The sequence below is a fragment of the Homarus americanus genome, unplaced genomic scaffold, assembly GCF_018991925.1.
Source record: "Homarus americanus isolate GMGI-L3 unplaced genomic scaffold, GMGI_Hamer_2.0 scaffold48354, whole genome shotgun sequence".
Lineage (NCBI taxonomy): Eukaryota > Metazoa > Arthropoda > Malacostraca > Decapoda > Nephropidae > Homarus > Homarus americanus.
The window spans coordinates 1139225-1166436 of record NW_024723833.1 but is presented as its reverse complement, the minus strand read 5'-3'; the positions used below and the strand labels follow the sequence as shown (position 1 = coordinate 1166436).

Sequence of the window (27212 nt, the reverse complement as noted above, 5' to 3'; positions counted from 1 at the left end):
GTCAGATTCATCCAAGTTTCGGTGATTGCTATGACGTCTACATTCTCGGTCATACAACTGCTCTCAGTAAGTCTATTTTATTTCTAATGCTCCTACTGTTTGTATAGTATACATTTAAACCCACCCTTTCCTGGTCCTGTTTTACCCCTTGTCCTGAGTAACCAATTTTACTCCTCATGACTTGCTTGTTTTTTTACTCCCACTTACCCTGACCTGTCTTTACTGGCGAAACCACCTTTCTGGAGTGACAATATCACGCTCCAGGGATGCAGACAATGTCCTTACCCCCGGGCGTTGCCACCCCAACCCTAGATAAAAGTCTCTTCTGCAGTAAAAGTTGTGCCAGTTGTCAATGAATGGGGTTGATATTGACTTGGAAAATTTTTCAATTCTGGTAAAAAAATAGTCCTCAGTCACCACACTACTGTAGATCAGTAACAGCCAAGGCAAAGTCAATCAGGCAGGGGTCATTCATGTTGGCCTTATTGGCCATTTTATCACCTAGATGCTACAGGAGAAAATCAGGAGAGAGATAAGGCAACAGAGGTAATCAAAATATGGCAAATGTAAAATTACAATAAAGAAATTTTCTCAAGTAAACTATAAAACACTGATTGGTTTTATGCACATCACGGATACGTGCTTCATATTTATATTGATATAATGTCAGGCAGGGGTCATTCATGTTGGCCTTATTGGCCATTTTATCACCTAGATGCTACAGGAGAAAATCAGGAGAGAGATAAGGCAACAGAGGTAATCAAAATATGGCAAATGTAAAATTACAATAAAGAAATTTTCTCAAGTAAACTATAAAACACTGATTGGTTTTATGCACATCACGGATACGTGCTTCATATTTATATTGATATTTTATCATGGGCCTTACTTTCTCCCTATTAATTATTGAGATTTCCTTTGTTATTGTACCATACCGCATAGCCTGAAGTCAAGTGGCGCTACAGCGATGCTGGGGTAGGTGTGGCGCGATATTGCATCATCCACCGCCTGGTCTCCTGGCTCGTTTTGACCAGAAATGGGTGTACTCACGATCCAAGGGATCCAGGAAAAAAGTCACAAGAAAAAAAGTCACAGAAAAAAGTCACAGGAAAAAAGTCACAGGAAAAAAGTCACAGGAAAAAGCTCACTGGGCAGTCCCATTTACACCCAACCACTATCGCTCATATAAAATTATCCATCCACCCTACAGTATGTTTGAAGCTATCCAGCATATTCGAGTTAATGATGATGTTTGGTAACTTATTCCACTCATCCACTACTCTATTTCCAAACCAATGTTTACCTATCTCGCCCCTAAATCTAAATTTGCCTAATATAATTTAAAACCATTGCTACGAGTTTGCTCCTGGTTGGATAGTTTGAGTACTTTTGTTATATAACCTTTGTTTAGCCCTGAATTCCATTTATACACCTCAATCATATCGCCCCTCACTCTATGTCTCTCGAGGGAGTGCAAATTAAGATGCTTTAACCTGTCTCTGTATTTAAGGTTCCTAATGCCCGGGATTAGTCTTGTCATTCTACTCTGAATTCTTTCTAGCGATGCTATATCCTTTCTGTAGTAGGGTGACTAGAACTGAACTGAGTAATCAAACCTAACACACACACACACACACACACACACACATATATATATATATATATATATATATATATATATATATATATATATATATATATATATATATATATATATATATATATATATATATATATATATATATATATATATAGCCTATTTACTAACGTTTACCCTAAAATGTCACCCATAGTCCACTTTTGGGATATGGGTCCTAGTCGACATGACATTGTCTCAGAATTTGTGGCGTTATTTAATTATGAATAGGATGGGTATAATTATAGTGAAATCGATTCTATGTGTTATTTCTAAACTTACCTTCAAGTTATCTGTTACCATAAGGACTACTACAAACGTTCCCGCAGTGATCACCACCACCAATAACCACACTCATGATAAAGCCTTAAACTATCCACCTTATATCTGACGTTCTTTACGGTCTTTCATGCCTTTTATTCATTAAGTGGTTTTGACATGCACTCAATTACAGGAAGACATTGAAATTTGTAAAATAAAAATATAATATCCATAAAATAATATGTAGAAGAAGCACGTCAAAGGAACTATTCGTCTTTTGAAATCTAAGCTTCTCGCTAAAACTTGGTAGAAATTGGAGGGGGCAGTGGAACCACACCCTCTCCTATGGTAGAAATGTTTGTCGGCAATTTTTATGGCTACCTAACCTAACGTAAACTAATGTAACCTAACGTAACGTAACCTAACATAACCTAACGTAACGTAACCTAACGTAACCTAACCTAACCCCTAGATCGCGTTCTGACAACATAACTATTGCCAGATCGCGTTCTGACAACATAACTATTGCCAGATCGCGTTCTGACAACATAACTATTGCCAGACCACGTTGTGAACAAAAACTCGGCACCTACAAAACGGTACTATAATTATTTCGAGTTCTGGAATGTTAAGGCCTTCCATGACACATTGTGGCTGTTTTGGAGGAACCCACAATAAGAATTTTGCTTTTTGAAAATAATATTGTGTCCCGAAAATGTTGTGGTCGTTTTTTTTTCCGTTCAGTGAGCGAATTTGGTCTTTAAGCTCAACACATATACACATATTAAGTAAATATCATTGGTTCCCTTTAAGTGAGAGCATGCGAATACCACTCAATAAATACGAGGCTTAAGAGACCATAACAGACATTCCAAATAATGTGGATGGTTTTAGGTTTTATCATGAGTGGAAAGTGAGTGCATTTTGGGTGAGGTCGCCTGGTGGGCTTAGCCATAACATATGGAATCTATCCTACGTGATTATACCCATATAATATATATATACCATATATATATATATATATCATATATATATATATCATATATATATATATATATTATATATATATATATATATATATATTATTCCTGGGTGTGTGTGTGTATAACTATAAATGCCTATTATTTTACGAATTGACAGTGTAAAAAAAAGGTACTGTAAATATGCTGAAAAATAAAAAATAACATGGTTCAATTTTATTCTAGTAACAAGATAATAATTTTTCATTAATTTAATAATCTTTTAAACGAACTTTAAAGAAGGTTTAATCTTAACGAAACATGTACTTCAATGTTGAGATGAAATACTGTTGTTTTGTCACATCCCACAAAGACTAACTAAAAATGAAAATGTCTCTGATCAACTTCGAAATCAGAGTTGGGTAATCACATCTAATGGGAGTCTTGAGCCTGGATCTGGCTGGTAAGTTTCTCCAGTCGTGGCTCAGTCGTGGACAGTGCTACTCTCAAATCGTGGTCAGGTTGCAACCGATTCCTGCTTTTTGTTTTGATGAGAGCCAGAGCGGAAAACCCGGATTCACCCAAATAAGTAGTAGCGAATGGCAATAGCACTTTCACAGCTTCGCTTTCACAGCAGTCCAGAACACGCCGAGTGACTGTAGAAAGATGAAGCAGAGAGTTTCATCATGTTGTACTTCGATGAGCTCCTTTTGGAGACTTAGAATGGAAGACTCTTCTTCTGAGAGGTCTTCGACTTGGACATCGAAGGGTTTGCGCACTCATTTGTATTTCTCGTGCAAGTCTTCATCCGGAATATACCTGTCGAACTCATCACTCAACTTCTCAAGATGCTTAACAATGATATTTTGTACGTCCAGAAGTGAGACGTCTTCTTCATCTTCGAGAAAAAGGTTCAAGAGTGGAAAGGACGCAGCTTTCCCCCGTTCAATCTTTCCCTTCCACAATCTCAGCTTCGCTTTGAATGCCTTGAGTTTTCTGACAAAGTGAGATAAGTTCCATCCCTTCCTTGCATGGTCATGTTCAGCAAATTCAACTCAGAGAATATATCTTCTAGATATGCCAGCTGAAGCAACCACCTTGGTTCCGAAAGCCTTGATGCCAGTGCGTGTTTCTTCTCGTTCAAGAAGATTTCAACCTGTGTACGCATTTTAGACACTCTCTGGAGCACATTCCCTCGAGACAGCCACCTGACGGCAGAGTAGTAAAGCAGGTGTTCATACTCCGACCCCATATCACAGAGCACATCTGGTTGAACAGCCTTGAATTCAGAGCTGATGTTTTAATAAAGTTTACTATTTGAATCACATCTTCCATCACAGAGTTAAGCCCATGTGACAGTTTCCGGGAGGCAAGGTTTTCCCGGTGGAGCAGACAATGAACCACTATCACTGCGGGGTTGACTTGTCTTACCCTAGCTGTGAAACCCTGACGTGCCCCTAGAAATTGCCGGTGCTTCGTCTGAGCACACACTGAAACACTGATCCCAGTTTAGGTTTTCTTCCTTGATGAAGCTATCAACCAACTTGAACAGATCCTCACCTGTTGTTGTCGTCTCCAGTCGTTTACAGAACAGGAAGTTATCTTTCATGTCGCTCTTCCTTTGGTACCGCGCATATACCAAGAGCTGTGCATCGTCACTGACGTCAGTTGACTCATCCAACTTCAAGATGAATTTTCCGATCTCCTTGATGGCAGCCACTACTTGTTCTTTGATGTCTGCCGACATTTCTTGTATCCGTCGGCTAACTGTGTTGTTTGACAGTGGAATAGTTCCAATCTTTTTCACTGCATCTCCGATAACAGTGCGAACCATATCAAGGACTGCTCGCATCACCAAATTTTTCCCCAATTGTGTGTGGCTGTTTATACTTGGCAATTCCTTTTGCAACCAGATAGGATGCAATTGTTGCTTGCCGAACAGAGAACACTGCTGTGTTTATAGGGGTGTCTAACCGCTGACGCTTCAGTTGTTCTTCTATCCTCTTAAAATACTGGCGGCCTTTCTCTGCCAGCGTCGGATGTTTTCCCTGGAGATGGCGCCTAAGCTTGTTTTCTTTGAGCGACTCGTGGCTGAGCACTTCACCACATATAACGCATTGAGGTTTTTCGACTCCATGATCGATGAGAAGCGTAAACTCAATGTCAAGGAATTCTTCTCTGTACACCCGCTTTCTGGACATCACTGAAGAATCTTAAATTAAATATATACTTGCTTACTGATGCATCAGGCAAGAGATGCTCTTTGGTACAAATTTAAAAAAACGCAACGCACATGTATGGAAGGTAAAATTAGCATCAACTTGTGTAACAACCAACAAGTATCACTGACTTACTGTGGTACAATACTTCGTCGTCTACCCCTTTCCCTTCACCCCACCCCTTTCATTTCACTCTCCACCCCTACACCAGCTTCCATTCACCTCCCATTCCCTTCCCTTCACCCTCCACCCCTTTCCCTTCACCGCCACCTCCTTCCTACCATCTCCACCGTCTTCCTACCACCCCACCCCCTTCCCTTCTCTTACCCCCACCCCAATCCCACCCATCCCCCACCATTCCCTTCATCCCCAGCCCATTCTTATCATCCCCTCCCCATTCCTCCTCCATCCCCATTCCTTCCTATCACCTAATCCCCATCCTTCACACCCACCCCTTCCATTCCCCCCGATCCTTCCTTTAACCCCACCCCTTCCATTCTCATATCCTTCTTCCATTCACCCCGATCCTTCCAACCCTTCCCTTCAACTCACCTTCCTTTAACCCCACCCCTTCCATTCACCCCAATCCCTTCCCCTTCATACCCCACCTTCCCTCACCCCATCCTTCCATTCACCCCATTCACCCCACCCCCTTCCATTCACCCCCGATCCCTTCCTTTAACCCCCACCTTCCATTCACCCCCATTCCTTCAGACTCCACCCCTTCCTTTAACCCCCACCCTTCATTCACCCCAATCCCTTCCTTCCCCCACCCCTTCCCCTCACCCCACCCCCTTCCATTCACCCACCTTCCATTCACCCCACCCCTTCCATTCACCCCACCCCTTCCATTCACCCCCCCCTTCCTCACTGCCTCACTGTTTCTGGTGACGCTACACTTCTTTTTCATATTCATTTAAAGAAGGAAACACTGAGTGTACCTATACAGCACATTCCCAATTCAATATACGGGTAAAAATACATTAACTTACCATCAGAAGATGAACAAGTTACTTTCCCATTCGACCACGCAAGAAAAAATTCGCCACCTTATCAGCAGTATTTAACAATATCTCCAAATCATTCAACCAATATTAGATAAGTATTTTATGTACCTGAGAATCCAGCAAGTACTTGTTTTTTGTAATATCATATAAATGTATGCTGGCAACATCTCAGATTCGGGAACTGAACCTGTATGATACACATAGAGCCGTAGGACGTAGGACGGCGTAGGGCTTGGCGACGATGTTGCCACTTCTAAGAACGTACATTCCAATGCACATTAGCTAATTTCTCCCACGAAATCCAACAGATTTATATCGAAATCCATCAAATTTAATTCAACACCCCATTTGGGGTCGTGACTCCAGGGTTAGGAAACGGGATTTAGAACAAAAATGACCGATCTGCCAAACAGGAAAACATAAGTAGGCCAGACTGAAACACTCATGCCTCGTGGAGAGTTAAAACAAAGCGTCCAAGCAACGCCCTCAGTCAGGGGGTGGAAGCATTTTGGACTAGGCCTATAGAAATTTAAATGTACTTTATCGAATTAATGTAGACACGATTCATGCAATTAAGGGACAATTATAAAATTTAAAGCTATTGTGGATAGTTTCCCAGCTTAAAATATGTTACGTGTGTCCCAAGGAAACTTATAGAAATACGCGATAGATGATGTCATGGGGGGGGGGTTGGCGGGCGAGCGCCTTTTTTTTTTTTTTTTTTTTTTTAGGTTAAGGTGGGAAAAGGAAGGAAGGCATGCTGGGGCTCAAGGCACAGCCAGACATGAGGGATAGAGAAGTCACAACATATAGTCGTGGGGGGAAAGGTTGGAAAAGAAGTTTAATGAGTTAAACAGAGGGGGACGACACCCCTTGTTTTACATATTACAGAGTTTGTTGGCTAACTAAGCTAACCTAGGATTTAGGATGAGGTTGCACAATGGTTATTTTAGTAGACAATGACTAGATTGATTTTACAATTACAAGTTTATTAAAATCTTTTACTGTATTCCGTTATGGACTCAATAGATTGTGACTTGTTAAATGTGAATTTATATCATCTAAGTTTTAATCTAAGGTGGATCACTGTGGCGGACATAGATGGGTCGCGGGTTGGGTTGTTGTACTGTTGTAGTGCTGGCAGACTCCGTGGCCACCAGGCGTGGGGTCACCCTCCGGTAATGTCTTCCCCGCGTAGTTGGTCTGGACTGTGAGGGTCGTCCAGGAGCTTGTCCCAAACCTTCTTCCCAAGGCGATGGAACCTGACGTTGAGGGCCTCTGTTTTATTTCTTAGGTGGATGGTTTCCACTGTCTCCTGGTAGGGTGGCTCTTGTCCACTGGCTGACCTCAGACACTTGTTTTGGAAGCTCTGTAGTTGTTGTAGTCTAGTCTTCCCGAGTGTGACGAGTGGTATAGATGGGTACTCCAACACAAGCCTCACCAGCGCCTTGTACAGGTGAACTTGTATCTTCTCAGGCATCAGTTTAAAACGTTTTAATTTGGCTGCGACGACTTTGGCTTTATTTAGTCTGTCCTTCACGTGGGGAATGATGCCCGTCCGAGAGATGATGAGGCCGAGCAACCTGCCTTATTTAGAGCACTCAATCTCTTCGTCGTCGATCATCAATTGCGCCGGCTTCAATTTGGCTATGGGTATGACCTCGAATTTCGTTTTGTTTGTTTTTATTTTCCATTTATTTTCATACTCCGAGATCTCCTCTATTGCCCTAGCAGTGAGTCGCGCCATCCTTGCCTTGGACCTTCCTGGGCAGGTGACGATCTGTGTTACATCGTCGGCATACATGACGTACTCGCTGCTGACGATTGGGGGTGGCAGGTCAGCCGTGTAGAGCGTGCAAAGGGTTGGTGAGAGACAAGAGCCCTGAGGCACGCCGCTCGATAGTGAGAATTCTTCTCCAAAATGTTTTTGCATCTTGATTTTGGCTCTGCGGTCCGTAATGAAGTTGCACAGCAGGCGCGTCAGATTTTCGGGTAGCCCCAGTTGTATGATCTTATACTGCAGCCCCGCGTGCCAAACTTTGTCAAACGCCTTGCTGACGTCCCTCAGTACTATGTTGCACTGCAGGCGGCCAGTCATGGAGTTGGCGATCTGCTCGTAGGCCTGAGCTATGGCGGTGGATGTGCCTCGGTACTGGCGGAAGCCGAACTGGCGGGGATTATGCACGTCTTCGTCCTCCAGATACATCCGCAATCACTTGTTTACTATTTTTTTTTCGAAGATTTTGGCAGGTACCGCTAGCAGCGATACTGGTCGAAAGTTTTCGACTTTGTTTGGAGGCTTCCCTGCTTTTGGTATGAGGCGAATAACGGCGATTTTGAACATCTTAGGGAAATATCCAGAGGCGAGGCAGGCGTTGCATATATGAGCAAGCCTCTCTATCATGTTGTCGGGGAGTTAAGCCAGGATCTTCTTGTTAATGTGACTTTGCCCAGGTGATTTGTTTTTAATCCCTTTTATGACGGCTGACACATCTGCAGGAACTATGTGCTCCGTCAGGTAGCTTCCGTCCACCAGTCTAGTGAAGTCAGTCCGTGGGAGCGGCTGGAGCAGGTGCTGATGGTCCTGCAACTGACCTAAAATGTCCTCCTCAAACTCCCTGTCGAAGCCCTCGTTCTCCTGTTCACTAATGGTAAAGATCTTCCGTAAATATCGCCGATGTAGTTGTTCTTGGTTTTCCTCCTCGAATATTTTCACGTTGTTTTGGTCGAGCAGGTAAGGGACCGTGCTAGAGGTGGAACCCATCAGTTGCTTGATCCCTTTCCAAAATGCAGCAGAATCGCGGTAATTGTTGGGTGCCTCCCACACCAAGGCGGCCCACTTTTGTTCATGTACACGTTTGCTCTCATGCTGGATGTCCGTCTGTAGCTCTCGGTACCGGTTTCTCAGCTCTTGCGTCCACCCGCTGATACTGGCTAGCTGTCTCACGTGATCGTACTGGACACTGAGCTGCCTCAGCTGGTGACTAGTGTGAGGATGGGGAATGGTCCTGTGAGTGGTGGTCGGGATGTTGTTGTCCATCTCCGTCTTAACATCCGTGTACCATTGGTCGACCGCGTCGTCTATGTCATTGGGGCTGGCTTCTTCCAGGTTTCTCCCCTGCTTGAGACTGAGAGACTCCTTGAAGGAGTCCCAGTCTGCCCGTTTGAGGTTTGGCCTGATGTTGGCTGGGATCTTAATGGGATTGGATGAGAGCGTCACGACGACTGGCAGGTGATCGCTGGTACTGATAGGTCCGGCGGTAACGTGCCTGTTCAGGACGGCCTCGTTGTTAGAGTGGATTATGTCGGGTGTTGTGGCACTGGCACGTCTGATCAATGTCGGGAAATCTGGCCCGAGGTGTTGCAGTTTTCCCCTTCTGATGTTGTCATACAGCGCCGCACCAACGTTGTTCTCATTACAGTGTCCTAGTATGGCGTGGCGCGCATTTAAGTCCCCTATGATGTACTGTATGTTGGTTTTCTGTGGCGTAGCAACTGGTTGAGGTCTTGTTCGGGTAAGTAAGGACGTCTGGGAGGTAGGTACATTGTGCATATTGTAGGTTATGTATCTATGCTACTGTGCCGAGTAGCAACCTTGTAAATAAGCTACTGTGCCGAGTAGCATTTATATGTAATTACGTGGCAACACTGCACGTCTTATGTGGCAACATTGCCCCGAGGCTGCCATATGGCAAAGCAGTCTCAGTCTGACTCTGTGGGCCGTGCATGGCACACGCTAGTCACCACTTGTATTTCTCCTATCCGTTAATAAATGGACTTCAGTGTTACCCGGTGTTTCCCTACCCATCACTGCCTTCTTCAGGGAACACTTGGAACCTCCACATATGATAACACGTCCCCTAGTTGTCTCCACCTGCACTCCCAGAACTAAATCCTCGAAGTCTGGCAACACTCTGTGACCCAGCCGTGACCTGATGGCCACAGCGACACCATCGTTCAGCTCACCCGTCAGGTTCCTCTGGTATACAGGGTAGCCATAAATTTTCAGCTTACTTTCGTCCTTTATGCCAGTACTGTTTAACAGAATGATGTCTGGGTCTAATTGATAGTATATGTTAGACAGTTCGTTACGTCTATTAAGGGACCAGTGTAAGACATTATGTTGGACAATTTTCATCCTGCTAACGACTGCCATTTCGGAGACTGTCGCTTGGGGCGTCGCTTGAAGTGTTTGCCCGGCTACTGCCATTTCTAGGGGGACGGAACTTCTTAGTGGAACCTTCGGACATCTGCTTGTCGGTCAATGGCGGGCCCTCGAACTTTTCGTCACCCGTGTACAGGAAGGAGTTCAGGTCTTGGGCCTGCGTGTCGAATTGATCAACTGACGCTGCAGCTCGAGGGTCTTGTTTCTCTGGAGTAAGTCGCTATCATCTGGTCGCAACCATTGACCGTGGTTGCAGTCAGATGGTCACTGTCGTCGCTGGGATTACATGTATTGGGGTCACGGACATTTACTGTGTCGTTGGAGCTGTGATCTCAGGGGGACTGACTGGCCACGTCGGGCTACGGTTATACTGACTTTTGCCTAAGTCAGGGAGGTCATGGTCTGTTTCTGGCGTGGGTTGAGGTCGTCGATAAGTCGTTGAGTGGGTTACTGCCTTAAGGATTTCTTTTGAAGGGACTTTGTTGCTTATTTCAACGGGTGCAATGTTGTTCCTGGTTAGTGTCTCGTTGAGGTGTTTCGAGAATGAACATGGATGAACCATGTTCATATGATGGGCATGCAGGTGAGACAAGTATATAGAGGTGGCTTTGGACTCGTCCAGCTGTGGAGAGGAGACGCTCCTGATGCTCTCGACCACTGCGTCCCTCATGGCGCCCAGTGACTCAGTAACTGCCAGTTTTATTGAGTCCATGATGGTTCTTATCTCTGATTGCAGGACTTCCATGGTATCGCTGACATTGTTGAGTTTTTGGGAGTCTGCTTGAGTTTCTTTCAGAGCGTCTTTTAGGGTTTGGCTGTAAGCTATGATCGTCGACTGAGTGGTCCTTTCTATGGTGTTAGAAATTTCCCTTGTTTCTTTTTGTTTGGTTATTTCGGTCAGTTTCTACTCTGTTTCTTGAAGTACCTGTTTCCTGACCAGGCAGGTGGCAGAGAAGGTCCTGTGGCAGAGAAGGTCACCCTCGCAGACGACACACTTTTTTATGGTGCTACGGCAGTCTTTGTAGAAGTGCTGATCAGATGAACACTCAGAGCATATGACCCCTTGCATGGGGCAGTTCTTGGTCATGTGGTCATTGTATTTATAGCATTTCATACATTGTTGGATGGGCGTATACTTTTCATATTCTATTTGGTGTGATGAGACGGAAGTGCCATATGCATAGAGCCCCTTCTCCTTCATTCTTTTTACATCCATTGTGTCTGCAAAGGTAACCTTGATTATATTATGGGCATACATAGGATATACCTCCACAATCTTGACATTGTTTTCCTTTTCCATTTCAACTCCAATTTCTTCTGCGTTATTTGCCACTACATTTTTGTCTAACTTCTTACATACAATGGCGCCGTATTCCCGTGGGACAATGACCTTGTAACCGTTGGTTTTCATTTTGTCCATAGCAGTAGACTTAAGTAGTTTATCAGCATCTTCATCTGTTTGTGTGTGGATGATGTAACCATCTCTCAGATCCACACGTCTATTTATTCTCACCCATAGGTCGCTCAATAGATTTTTCTGCCCTATCGGAGACCCCTGGGTCGGGGTTCCGGAGATCTTTAATCTCACTTTGGCCATGGTTAGTAACATACATAAAAATCCTACCTATTCTGTCCACCTCAGCTAAACCCCATGGATGCCGCTCCTTCTGTCCGCTTGCTGGGCGAGTAAAGACGGGTCTAGGGATAGGGTGAACAGACATTCCCCTGATGGGGGCCTAGCCAAGCCCTAACACCTACCAGTGACAGGGTATGAAGCATTGCCGAATCCCTAACAGAAAATGTTGCCACCCTTACTGTCTCGACTCAGCAGCCCTCTGAGGACCCCCCTTGTAGCTCTGCCCACAGGGTTCGCGTCGTTACCAAACAGCAGGAACTCTAGGCGAAAGGATAGGATAGGGAAGAAGCGCAGTGTAAATGAATAATAATATCCAGGTACAACTACAAGATAAAGCAGTCAGAGCGGACCCAACATGAAAAACAAGGCAGACAGTCGTAACGATCAGCAATTTGAACTGAACAGGGAGCGACGCGTAGCACGTCTGCTTGCTATGAAGGTTGGGTGCGCTCTGTAAGCGCCCTGAGGTATGCAGGCGTTGGCCGTTGACCGGGCCTCAGTAAGTCACTTTCAGTGACCGAGACGATTTGATTTTGATTTTGCCGCTTGCAGCAGCTACTTTATTGTGCACCCCACACTCATCCTGTGAGCGGTAGCGCAAAAGGGTTACAGAGTAGGGTTGTCAGGATATTATGGCACTGAAAGTTACACAGTATTTCATTTACATTATTTGTTTAGTTCTATACATAAAGGGTAACTTATTCACAAATGCGTGAGAACAGGCGTGTGAGGCAGTATATCTGGCCTCACACTTTGTTATTCACATTTACGTGGGAGGTATTCAAGGACGTCGAAATACGTGCTCCGCGAGGAAAGTGACCACGTGGCCTCGTCCCTTCCCGCTCGTTTATCCGTGTTGCAAGTAAGTCCTTATTCGATCTCAGACAGTGTTTAGATATGGATGCGAAGAATTTAACAGTAGTTAATAAAGTACTTGTTTTGCACTTCTCCTTAGTCTGTACTCACCCGTGAAGATGTGAATTACACGAAAGCGCTTGGGAACGTCTTGTTTTCTTCTTTCCTTGTGGTTATCAGCATATACCTGGATCACGCGCACCCACAGTGATTTACTTGCATATACATACATATATATATATATATATATATATATATATATATATATATATATATATATATATATATATATATATATATATATATATATATATATATATATATATATATATATATATATATATATATATATATAAATATATTTCGTAAATCTACAATGAAAATGTAGATAAGATAAATCTTGATAAAATCACACAGGAAAAAACAGAATTAAACAGCACAAGTAACAATATTAGAACAGCTTAGAAGTGTATAAGCCATCATGTGTCACAGAAAGACTTCTGGTTGAAGCAAGTTTGATTAGGGAATTAAATTCTGTAGTGATGGTCAGTATAAAACTGATATTATGTTACACAAATTTATTTGTCAGTCGCCCAAGGTTAAAAATGCTTTGAAAACATTCGAGTTAGATGTAGGATAGATGATTAGTGGGTCCCATATTTTTTACCTGACTTAACGTGACTAGTTAGGTGGCCCTTTCATTTAAGCTCCTTTGTCTGTCTGTCTATCTGTCTGTCTTTCTGTGTGTCCTTGAATCTGTCTGTATTATGTCTTTTGTTTGTCCTCGTCTCTCTCTCTCTCCATTTTTATCCGTACTATCTCTATCTTTATTTATATATCTCTATGTCTCTCCATTACACTACTTATCATATTTAGCACTTTTTCTTCCTTATTAAATAGGTGATTTTAATATGGTATTCTGGGAATTTTAAAAAACACATCCCTCCATTCATACCTCCACCACTATCCTCTCATTCTCGTCAGCCTTGAGGATATAAGAATGTATATCTCCATATCTTCCTTATTATCTTTTTATCTCTTCTCCTTTTCCATGTACTGTACAGTCAGCCACAGGAATAAGTATACACTGTAGCTGTAAGGTCGTCTGGTAACGTTGAAACTGCGCATCCAGACGCATGATGAAACTCAGCTCCCCCCCACCTGTTATCTCTAACTATTTTCTGTTTCCCCTTCTTTATTCTTCTATTAACTCATCTTCCTTCCTTTACTAATCCAAACAACATTAAAAAAAAAGTAGGCTCAGAGAAAAAGTGGGGGGAGGAGGAGGAGGAGGGAGCCGTACGATAGCTGCAATCGTCCTGCTGGCTGACAGTGTACAGTGACATCTTTTGCCAGCGTAAATAAAATGGTTATGTAATGGCTTCCTAAAGAAACCATCGATATATGACCACGCCTAGTCCTATAGTATATTAGATACCGAGTATACTGACTGGCCTGTAATAAACTTAAATCATCCCTGTCGCCTTTCTGGTACTATAGATAGGTGTTACTCTGACAAACTTATACTTATCCGGTACAGTATTGGTACTAATGGAAAGATTAATTGGAAGTGTTATTGGTGTTCTTAATACAGTGACACCATCCTTTGTAACTGTTTGAGACTACCAGCAGTTTATTGACAAGAGATGAGGCAACTATTGTGTAAAATGAATTAGAATAGTTTTTAAATGATTCATCTTGGAAGAGCTCATATCATTATTTAGCATTACCTTGGAACTGTCTTGCTTCCAGAACTTTTTTGGTTTATATTTATTTTCCTCAATATCAATGCTTAAGTAGTCTGATTTCACTCGTTTTATATATCTTTGTAGTTTGTTTCTTACCCTACGAAATTATTTGTTTGACTCGTCATTATACTCTATTTTTATCTTACGAGTGAGATTGAGCTCTGTCTCGGATGGATTCTAATCTAATATGCTATATGACTAGCATGTGTGTGTGTGTGTGTGTGTGTGTGTGTGTGTGTGTGTGTGTCTGTTCTGGGCAGCCGAAACGGCACAATCGTTTTTCATCAAACTTGGTGGAAAAATCGCAAAAAATTCGTAGAGTGGAACAAACCTGGTCCCATATCGATGGTTTCTTTAGGAAGCCATTACATAACCATTTTATTTACGCTGGAAAACGATGCAAGTCTACGGACTTGGCGCACCCTCACTGATTGCAGTTATCTACGGCTCCCTCCTCCTCCCCCCACTTTTTTCTTAGCCTACTTTTTTTTAATGTTGTTTGGATTAGTAAAGGAAGGAAGATGAGTAAATAGAAGAATAAATAAAGAAGGGGAAACAGAAAATAGTTAGAGATAACAGGTGGGGGGAGCTGAGTTTCATCATGCGTCTGGATGCGCAGTTTCAACGTTACCAGACGACCTTACAGCTACAGTGTATACTTATTCCTGTGGCTCATGGAAAAGGAGAAGAGATAAAAAGATAATAACAGGAATGCATGGAGAAGATGACTACAATAGACACAGAGTGAAGAAAGACAGTGAAACAGACAGGAGGTTCATAAATATAGACAAATTCATACATGCACAAATAGACAATATGGCAACTAACATGACAGACAGATAGCTGGCTGACTGGTTCACATTAGACAAGCAGGCAGACACACGCCAACAACGGATAAGACAGACAGATTTGACTACACAAAGAGTACAGACGGGCTTAAATTCAAACACCAAGCAGACGAACAGACAGTTGGGATGGCAATAGACAGGATGGATTGACCTGAGACAGATTAGAAGGCATTTATAAACAAGAATAACACCAAATTGACCATAGCTGCGTCAGTGAGGGTAGGAGGTCTTACATCCACCAGCGTAAATAATAAGACGCATTGAAAACTAACACCCACGCGCGGAAAGAGCATTGATGGGCGGTCAGTCATGTGAGATGGGCCTAAAACTGACTAACGTAGATGATAACTATGATGACTTAACACAGGTGATGACTTAAGTAGATGGTGACTTATCTAACCAGAATCAAGGACACTTCTCTTCATAATATAATTTATCTCGGAGTGATCATCGGTGATTCATAATATTTTTTTTATGATTTTAACCTCTCCTTATGGCGAATATTTCTTTAACTAATTATTCTAACCTTTATTCTTTTCCTTCTTATAGTATATTAGATATTGTAAGTCTCACGACCACGACCATAATTATAGCAACCACGACCATGATTATAACAACCACGACCATGATTATAACAACCAAGACTATGATCATAACAACCACGAATACGATCATAACACCCATGACCATGATTATAACAATCACGACCATGATTATAACAACCACGACCATGATTATAACAACCACGACCATGATTATAACAACCACGACTATGATTATAACAACGACGACCATGATTATAACAACCACGACTATGATTATAACAACCGCGACCATGACTATAACAACCACGACTCTGATTATAACAAGCACGACCATGAATATAACAACCACGACCATGATTATAACAACCACGACTATGATTTTTTTTTTTTACGGGGATAAGCCCATCCGGGCACAGGTTACTGACCCACATCAGGGCCTGGGGGGCGAAAATATAATAATAATAATAATAATAATAATAATAATAATAATAATAATAATAATAATAACAATAATAATAATAATAATAATAATAATAATAATAATAATTAATAAATATTAATAACAAAATACTAAAAATAAAATATATATTAAACATAATCATAATCATAAATAAATACAAAATCGGAAAAATATATCAAGAATGAGAAATGATAAACATTATGTATGTTGTATTGTCAAAGTAAGAGAAACAATTGAGACCCTGCAATTGTGTGTAAATGAAGCAGAAAGTCAGATCAGCAACCTGGGACTTGGTCACAATTTTCGTGATGCCATATGGCAGCAGGGTCTACCATTAGACAACACATTATGCTTCCAATATCTTCCCAGGCGGTAGTACCTCCCTGTTTGATAGCTGCCTACAATCACGACTATGATTATAACAACCACGACCATGATTATAACAACCACGACCATGATTATAACAACCACGACCATGATTGTGTAATGCGGGGTTTTAAGAGTAGAAAGTATAGAGAGAATATTTAGTAAGAGAGTAAAAGAGAGGAAGAATTTGGAAGCGTGGCCGTGTTAGTTATTTACTCTGTCAATACACTTATCTTATCTTATACGTCAACACACTTCTATTACGTTCTTAAGGACGACTTCTCAAACACCGCTTCGTTACAAAAATTTATTAATTACGACAATGACATGGACACATTAATAACACCTTCTATCGAAGTTACTAGGACATTATATTTACGTTACTAGGACATCATATTACGTTACTTGACACTGATTCTCGGACTCAACATGAAATGAATACACTTCCCACGTAAGTAACTCATCCCATGGAAAGCTCTGACAATAACTCACGTGACCTGGGGGAGGCCTAGCAGGTGGTCCTGGGTTGTCTCTGTGGGAGACTGCTTAGCTGGGCACCGGAGGGAAATCGGGGAGGGAAGTCTTGCGTGACTCTCCTCCCGTGAGCAGGACTGGGCTGTCGTGGACCTCCTCCTCTGATCCCTCTGTGTGTCTGTTTCTCCCGACTCTGTCTCTTTGACTCCCCTGAGGGAGGGCTACGACGTCCTATATATTGGGAGACGAGCCGTCAGGTTGAGCTGATCCGGGGGGGCGGAGAAGGGTCTCCTTACATTTGACCTCGCTAATGTAGGGTCGGGTCTGTACTTTTTCTGAGTTATAAGTTGTTGTATATATATTGGAGCCAGGTGGCCTCTTCTGCTGACTGGGTACCGAGTGATTTGTAACCCCTTGACTTGGGCTGCGAGGGGTCCCCCTTACATTTGACCTGGCTAATGTGAGGTCAGGTCTGGACCTTGTCTGAGATGTACTGTAGGTTATTGTGTAAATTGGGGGAGGGTCGGCAGGTGGCTCCTTCTGACTGTGTGTCTCTTACATATTTGTTGGGGCTGTGTGACATGGGGAGAGGTGCTGGTTGATATGTAACCCCCTTGAGCGGCCGCGAGGGGTACCCTCACACTTGACACCCCTAATGTCGGGTCAGGTCCGGACTGTTTCTGAGATGTAAGCTGTGGTCTGACAACCCATCACTACAACTATAACAACCATGACCATGATTATAACAACCACGACCATGATTAAAACAACACCGACCATGATTATAACAACAACGACTATGATTATAACGACCACGACCATGATTATAACAACCAAGACCATGATAACAACCACGACCATGATTATAACAACCATGACTATGATTTTACAACCACAACCATGATTATAACAACCATGACCATGATTATAACAACAACGACGAAGATTATAACAACCACGACCATGATTATAACAACCACGACCATGATTATAACAATCACGACTATGATTATAACTACCACGACCATGATTATAACAACCACGACTACGATTATAACAAGCACGAACTTGAATATAACAAGCACGACCATGAATATAACAACCACAACTATGATTATAACAACCACGACTATGACTATACCAACCATGACCATGATTATAACAACCAAGACCATGATTATAGCATCCACGACCATGATTATAACAACCTCGGTAAACTGTACCACCGGACTCGCCACCGGGCACGAAGTGCCCACGATCACTTGTTGTATCTAAAATTCTAGAGAGAGCAGTTGAGGTGGAAAGATATCTCTATGATTATAATTGCCTATAGTTACCAGTTAGAGCTTAGGGACTTTCAGTGGCCATGCAAGGACTCAAATACCTCATGGAAATTACACGGGTATGGTAACGTTAGGGTTACAGAAAGCCTATTACACAGTGGATCATGATATAATATGTGACGAACTGCAGGCACTTAGCATTAGATCACTTGACTGGTTTAAATATTATCTTAACAACAGGAAACGAAAAGCCGTTGTACATAATCCAGAGTTACTAACATTGTCGATAGTCTCTGGAGTCCTACAAGGGAAAAGTATCCTTGGACCATTGCTCTTCCTTCGTTGTGTAAATGGCATGCCCGTTAGTGTAAATTGCTTTTACATAATGCTCAAGAATTAAATATGCTGGAAGCAATAATTGGTAATGCAATTCGTAATCAGTTTGAAAAACACAATTTCAAAATGACTCTCAACATAGCCTTTACTAGTGGCTGCTCGTGTCTGACAAATTTACAGTCATTCGTTCTAAGTGTTTTCGAAGTTGTGGACAACGATAATGACTATGGTGTTATTTACCTTGGCTTCAGCAAAGCTTCATATTGAATTCAACACGATTTATTAATAAGGGAAGTAGAGACGCATGACATTAGAGGGGAAATTCTAAACGGGATTAGGTAAAGGTTAACAGTGATAATCCCGAACATTAGGAGTCTTCCATGTAGAGAAATGAAGAAACTGAGTCTATTCTCTTGACTGTCTTGAGAGACATCGAGTGAGGGCGATAATGTGACCCAAAGAAGGCATTTAAACATAAATTTCAAAAAAATCGTAAAAATGGATTTAAATGAGTGAAATTTACATATAAGAAAGAAAATAAATTAAAATTATTAAAGAAATATATTCACACTGGAAAGTTTGTAATATAGGTTCAATAGATGCACGAGTGATAATGGTCTTATTACGGACAATGTTCGATAGATTTGGCATCCTGTGTACCGCCGGCAAGGCCATGGGCTAGTAACACTCGTCTTGCCCGCGGTGCCCTCCGTTTCTCTGTGGCTGTCGGTCATACTAGAATAACCCGTTATAGTACATTATTCTTTCGTCACACAGCCAATCTGTGAAATGCTCTGCCTTCGTCTGTGTTTCCATACTCATACAATCTGTCTCACTTCAAAAAGCTGGTTTCCCGGCATCTTCGTGGTGTACATTAATATAATCTTTTTCTTTTCTATTTTTAATTTCTTTTTACTCTTATTTTTTTCGCCCCCTAGGCCCCGTTGTGGGTCGATGACCTGTGCCTGGGTGGGCTATTCCCCATAAAAAAAAAAAACAGGGACTGCCTTACATGGAGTCTACTGCAGTTTACTTATGTTTACTATTATGTTCTCATGATCTCTTGTTATAAATTTCTAAGCTACCTACCAACACCTGTGAGGGTCGCTGACGAGAAGTATGGAGGCGATGAGTCCGTAGAGGTAGGAGTGGTTGTTCCAGGTGGTCTTGTCCAGCAGAAAGAGGTACCAGTACACTGCCACGAAACTTCCACAGCTCACCCGCCACCTCCACCCCAACACCATCAACACCGAGCCTGAAGAATACGGTAGTTTGGAATCTGTTTATCTATCTTTCTAACTTTTATCTTATGCACTGTCTATATGTTTAACTCTACCCATTTAAATATTTATTTTTTAAATATTTATATAATATGTAATTCTACATACTTCAAAGGAGACCTCCCAGTGATTAAAAAAAATCAATGTTTGTATTATTACCTGAAAATCCAAGAGCCTTAGAGTGCACCAAACTTAGAACATTAAAGTAATAGCCCCTGTCTCATGGCAATAACAATTATATAAATTTGGGTTAATACATTTAGTTTATATAATACAACCACCCTACTGTAATCTTCCATAAGCTGTGAGGTGTCATGTGCTATTCACGTGAGGGGAAATTCTTTTATCAGTAGACTGACCTTGAGATTGTAGGGTTAACCCGGCATCTCCTTCAAAGGCCCCCTCTTCTCAGAGACACCTCCCCTCACAGGCCCTGTCCTCAGGACCTCAGTTCACACTTGACTCTCTCGAGAATTGGACGAGTGACTTAACTCAGCCCAGCTGAGCCCTGTCCTTAACTAACACTCACAGCTTACAGTGTTAATTAAGGTGCTTTTACGCATAGCCTGTGACCATTTTAGTTTATCAATAAATGGAGAAAAGACCATTTTGGGTTTGTAACTTAACCCCTTAACTTATATATATATAAATATATATATATATATATATATATATATATATATATATATATATATATATATATATATATATATATATATATATATATATATATATATATGTAATATTCAGAAATTTCAGTGTAATTTCAAACGCCGCGCCATTGGCGATACTGAGCTTTCAAGGTCGTCTGAGGGAAGAGAGCGCTCCCCACACATAGTGAGAGGTTGTGGAACTAGGCCTATATGATATTAAATGTAATTTGCCGAATTAATAATGATGCGATTCATGAAGTTAAGGGACTATTATTGAATTTGGAATTATTATAGATCGTTTATCAGTCTGAATAATGTTACGGGTGTCCCAAGGAGTTATTAGTTAGGCGGAAAATATGTCACGTAGGCCTAAGCTGACGCCTTGAGAGGACACGAGGCTGGCTAGCCCTCAGTCACGCGAAAGCATTCGGACAACAAGACGTCCCTGCGCGTCCGTCACAGAAATAGTCACGTGGCCTAGTCACCTGTGTTGCGCTATTGCAGTATAACAAGTAAGTCTCATTCGATCTCAGACAGGGTTTAGATAGGGCAGTGATAAAGTTAACAAGAGCTAACAGTGAGTTCATTTCAGGGTTTCCGTCAGAACCCAATTGACGCACTTGACTGCGAGAGATTGACTGCCGTTTGAGACTGCCGTTGAGGATTGATGATTGGCGATTGTCGCCGTTGGAACGATCAGTGCAGGCTTGTCACTGGTTAGCGGGGAGCAAAGGATCTCTTGAGTGAACGAGTGCTCCCGACAACTAAAACGATACGGGGCCAGCATCAGCATTGGGTGATCAGTTCTTACCACGTGGGTGCACAACACCACACCACGTGTCCTCGGTCAGATAGAAGTATTACCTACTGGCCATAGTCACCTGTTGGCGTTCTCTCTTCCCGCCCATGGACGCACTGAGAGTACACTGAGGCTATCTGAGTAGATTAATGGTCACACACTGAGACCAGGAGTCTAGGGGATACCTAGAGAAACATTTTATCTCCCTTATTACGGGTGTATGTTGAATTGGGTGGAGCATGGTTCACGGGTATTGGTGGACCCAGTAACATCTCAATAATAGTGACAATATTTTTGTGTGTAGTTAGTACCATTTTTTCAGTTACTGATATTATCTTGACGTGTGTAGTAATAGTTCTTAAATGATTTTGATAGTATTGTTTTTTGAATGTTTGTGTCACTAAGTGGAACCAGAGTGATACTGTGATTTAATTCCTTTAATGCATTTAATTTTTCTTTATAATTCCGATCTCAGGTATAACCTTTGTTCCCCAGAGTAGTGTTTAAGTTAGGTTAGGAATTGTGCATCTGTTGGGGTGATATAATTTTGTTGAGTGCCCTTAAGGCCTATTCATTGTAAAGTTATTAATTTCTATTTTTTTACCATTTTCTCAGTGGTTGATATTATTTTGTTCAGTGCCCTTAAGGCCTATTCATTGTAGAGTTATTAATTTCTATTTTTTATACCATTTTCTCAGTGGTTGATATTATTTTGTTGAAAGCCCTTAAGGCCTGTTTCATGTGTGCAAGCAACATTTCTTAATACTTAAATTTATTGTTGTCTAATGAGGCATTGTCTGAGTTTCTAATAATCTCAATATCATGTATAACTTTTATTCCCCAGAGTAGTGTTTTAAGTTCAGGTTAAGAGGTGCGCATATTGGTGTACCATTATTTGATTGTGTTTGTAGTGTTGGAGGGAATATATGTGTCTAAATTTTACAGTGTGTCTCATTCATCCCAGTCACAGATGCTATCCTTCCATGAGTCACGGACAATTCATTTTGTTTAGTAAATTTAAGTGTTCTTGTGCTGGTTCCGGATTTTTTTAAAGGGGCGCTTCCACTGCAATTACCATCTAATAATATTTAATAAACCCTAAGTTAAGTGAGAATTAATAGTCCAGTAAATTCCGACCGGTTACATATATATATATATATATATATATATATATATATATATATATATATATATATATATATATATATATATATATATATATATATATATATATATATATATATATATATATATATATATATATATATATATATATATATGTATATAAGCCAAGTTAATAGGGAGCTCTACCCAAAGCTTATATATAAAGGTGGCAGCGAATAGATAGAACCATTAACTGAACCAGTGAAGCAGTGTAATTAACTGTGCAAGAACAGACGTCACTGTAACCCAAGTAACAGTGAAATTTTCCAAGTGTCGTTCTGCATATAAAATCAAATATTTAAATGTCATATATCCATACTTTTTTAATACATTCCAGAATTGAAGTCCATCTTGTGATCAAAACCTCTCAGCTGAGTGGAATGCCCCTATGGAAGACTGCCCATCCTCAGTCCAGATGTTACCGTATCTTAGCAACGAAACTATTCACCGGCATCTCGGGTTTTCCCACCATGACTCATGGCGGCTGCTGCCGGGTATATAAGCTCTGTCTCTCCATTGAGATTCATTCTGACCATTCTTCTTGAACAAGCAACACCTCCTCCTCTGCTGCTGCCTGGCGACCCTCGCCTCTCCTCCGCCTGCCTGGCGGTCCTCGCTCCCGCCAGCGAGCATGTCCTTCTCTGAGCTTCCTCACCAACCAACTCTCATTCTGCCCATTTTCCTGAACAAGCAACATCTCCTCCAGCAAGCTCCACGCTGTTAACATTTCATTCAACCAGGAGGCCAGCAACAGGCAACATCTTCTCTAACGAAGCTCCTGTACATCTACCTCCTTCAACAAGCTACTCACCGCACGTCTCTACCAAGCAGCCCCTCACCACACAGCACCTCCAGCACCAGACTGTCTATCATATAACTTATATATTATACAAGAAAACCACATTAGAGTTTCCTTCCATCCTGAGTGCTAGACGACATTAATATCTCGATACCCCTACACTGTCTACATTTTTTTCACTTTTCAAAGAACAACCAAACCATATAGCCACAGTTCAACCCAGTTGAGAAATGACTGTTTAGACATCCCAAGTTGTTTAAATAAATGTCTATGTAGTGTGTAAAACAGAGTGTGGTAAATTCTTTGTGAACCCGGCTACATCTGGCACAGGTCAACACTTGACCTGTCATACTCAATCAACTCCAAGGATCGTCTGATAACAGAACTCCGAGTTCACTGATTAGCCATCCATCACCCCTCTAGTGGTTGACCGTGGTTACTCTCGTCAATACCAGACGCCATCACGAATTCTTCAAGGACGTCATCTTTTAAACACACCAGCAACCCTGAATCTCGACCAGTTGACTGTCATCCAAGCCGCCGAAGTCTACGGGATCAAAAGCCAGATTTTCAAGAAATTCCTAGAATTCTATAATCAAGCCACAGGTAGACAGGTTAGACAGGACACATTATATTAAACACACATTAACATATGCTCCAACACAGCATCACATGTTAGGATACATCGTGTAGGATAATGTTTAATTTATAAGTGTCTTACTTAATATATATATATATATATATATATATATATATATATATATATATATATATATATATATATATATATATATATATATATATATAAATATATATTTCATTTACCCAATAAAGCACGTGGACTTCTACATATAATCAACACCTTATCCCGCCAGGATTCGAACCCACGGTCTTATATTGTGACCGGGGAAAGCTACCTAATGGGCTAATGAAATATATATGGATCCTCGTGTTTCGAAGCCGGATTTGGTAAAACGTTGCTCTGATCAACTAAGAGGCACGGGTGGTCCCCATTTGAGGTTCACGGCGCCATAAGCTCGTTGAACAGGCTTTGTGTGAAATATAACAGAGTCTAGGACTGCTTTTAGTGTCCTGGTGGCCCAGAGGTAGCGTTCTCCGGTGACAATTATTAGACCGTGGGTTCGAATCTTGGCGGGGTGAGGTGTTGATTATATATATATGTATATATATATATATATATATATATATATATATATATATATATATATATATATATATATATATATATATATATATATATGCTGATAACCACAAGGAAAAGAAGAAAACACGAAGTTCCGCGCTTTTCGTGTAATTCAGCATCTTCAGGGGTGAGTACAGACTAGAGAGTAATACAAATCAAGGTGTATATATACAGAGGAGGGTGAGACCAGGTCCACAATGGTCAGGTATTAGGTAATGACCCTACTAATCTTTAAATAGCACACAACGGTTGGTGGTCACTTAAGTGATCAATTGCATGACAATTTATGTCGTGAAACCCTAAGGTCAGGTAATACGTACAATACATCACCTGATTACAGGCAGGATACCTCTCAGTCTACAGAATCTCACAGTGTGTCAGAGATTACTTTCCCTCTTGCATCCACGCATCTTTCAGTTAGATCTAAGTTGTCTAGCAACTCGCTAACCATGGCTTCATCTAACATCAACATGTCATCTAACCAACCAAACATTGTTCAAGTAGTACCCCGCAGTGATCGCATCCATGAGTTTACGGCGGAGGATGACTATCGTGTAACCAAATTTTTAAGGTCATGTGAAGATGTAATGAAAAACATTCAAATAACAGGTGATGATGAACGCACAGCATCTGTACGCAGTCACATCAAAGAAGGGACTTATGCAAGCAAACATCGCTTATGCGAAGTTTAGGAAGACTTTAATTGGTTTATTTGAATTAGGCGCACCGGAGAGTCACCTGAACTGGATGTTTAGGTGGGTTGATCATCTGCCACGGACGATACGTGCAGAAGAAACGATGAGAAGTGTTTCTCTTGCTGGCGAAGTCAGTCAAGATATCTTAACCAATTTTGGTGGTTCACCCTGGGTGAACGAGCACAATAATGTCTCTAGACAATTTGGAACAATTAATGGAGTTCCTTGGTTTCATCTTAACAATCCGTGACCCGGCATATAATCATGCAAAGACACATGATTATAAGCCCGATGAGGATATTTTGGATTATGCAGCCAAGATCGCTATTAAATTATCACGTACTCCCCTAGCAAGGACAGTAACACCTGTAGCGTCAATTCAGCAACGAGTTCCTAAGAACTCAGCAACAAAGAAGCAATATTTAATAGGCACTCATTGCAAGAAAAATGGTCATACTGTTGATTTTTGTTACCAACTCCAACGAAGTGGTGCTAAGTTTAAAAACAAACCACCACAGCAACTAGGCCCACCTAAGACTTATGCAACAGCTGCACCAAATTTAGAACAGTAAGCTTAATAAGTCATGCCTGCAAAGTTTTATTAAATATAATTAGCACAAATGCAGAAGTGCCAAGATAAGCAAAAACTTCAAGATAAATACTTGAGATGTACAGAAAAAAGGAAAATTATATATTTTGTTCATATAATCAGGGGGTGAGGGATAATCAAAAAATATTATTGGGCAAGGAAGGCAGAGACTGAAAAGAATGAATAAAGTTAAAATTGGGTCCCAGGGAGATACAATACCTTGGAGAATTGGCAAAAACATCCCGAGTACCGTTTAGAGTGGAGGATTGTCACCAACCCTCAGATATGAGGTCGGTACTCTGATATCTATTGTTCTACCTCACCGTCTATCTCTCCCTTCCGCTATCTATTTATCTTGATATTTTCATCTATAACTTTTATCTGTCTATCTTAACATCTTTATTTATTGATATGTAAATGCGCGCGCGCTTGTGAGAGAGAGTGTGTGTGTGTGTAATAAATAATAATAATCATAATTAACGGTTTATTGAAAGAGCTTGGCAGCCAGAAGGCTGAACATATACAGTTACATATTTGGGGAATGGGTTTCGAATTACAAATAATATACAAATAACATAAGTGATAGAAATAAGATGTATAATAACTAGATGGGGAAAAGCTCAAACTACAGTTCATTTCAACATAGTGACAGTGCAAGAAGTAGTATTTACTGGGAGTGAATACACTGGTTTATTACAAGTTATTGGTAATTTTTACAATGGTTGGGACTGGGCTGTTCTTATAGCGATCAGTTCGTGCACGTATGGGCTGGATGCGGTTGTGGTGTCGAACAGCAATTCTCGGGCTAGGGATCTCAGGTGGTAGTAGGAGCCGGTGTCGAGGATGGTGCAGAAGTGTGTGTGTGTGTGTGTGTGTGTGTGTGTGTGTGATTAAAACGCGTGCGTGGAGTAACGCAGGATTATCAAACTTGGTGATAAACCTCTCAAGAGAAACACTGACCAAGGTAGAATCAGAAGCACTCTCACTAGGCTTAAAATTCGATAAAGTAGAAGATACGAGTGACAGTGACGTGTAAAAGGGGACTGACTGATAAACAACCTAGTGCTTTACCAAAACAGCACAGAAGAACATTGAACTATTTAAGCAAAAAACAAGGTATAGTGATCACCAAACCGGATAAGGGAGGAGTACTTACTAAACGACACCACGACGTATGAAAAGAAACAAAGGGCATGCGAGCAGTGAGTCAATGAAATTCAAAAGTGGTGCT

At 41.3% G+C, this 27212-nt stretch overlaps 1 protein-coding gene across 1 annotated transcript in view; it reads right to left on the bottom strand.

Annotated features, from left to right (window-relative positions):
* Nucleotides 1-27212, bottom strand: part of LOC121863878 (vitamin K-dependent gamma-carboxylase-like) — a 67011-nt gene that overhangs the window by 17812 nt on the left and 21987 nt on the right. The window contains exon 5 of the mRNA XM_042362793.1: nucleotides 19888-20053. Within this exon, the coding sequence (XP_042218727.1) occupies nucleotides 19888-20053 (166 nt within the window). The remainder of the gene's footprint in view (nucleotides 1-19887; nucleotides 20054-27212) is intronic.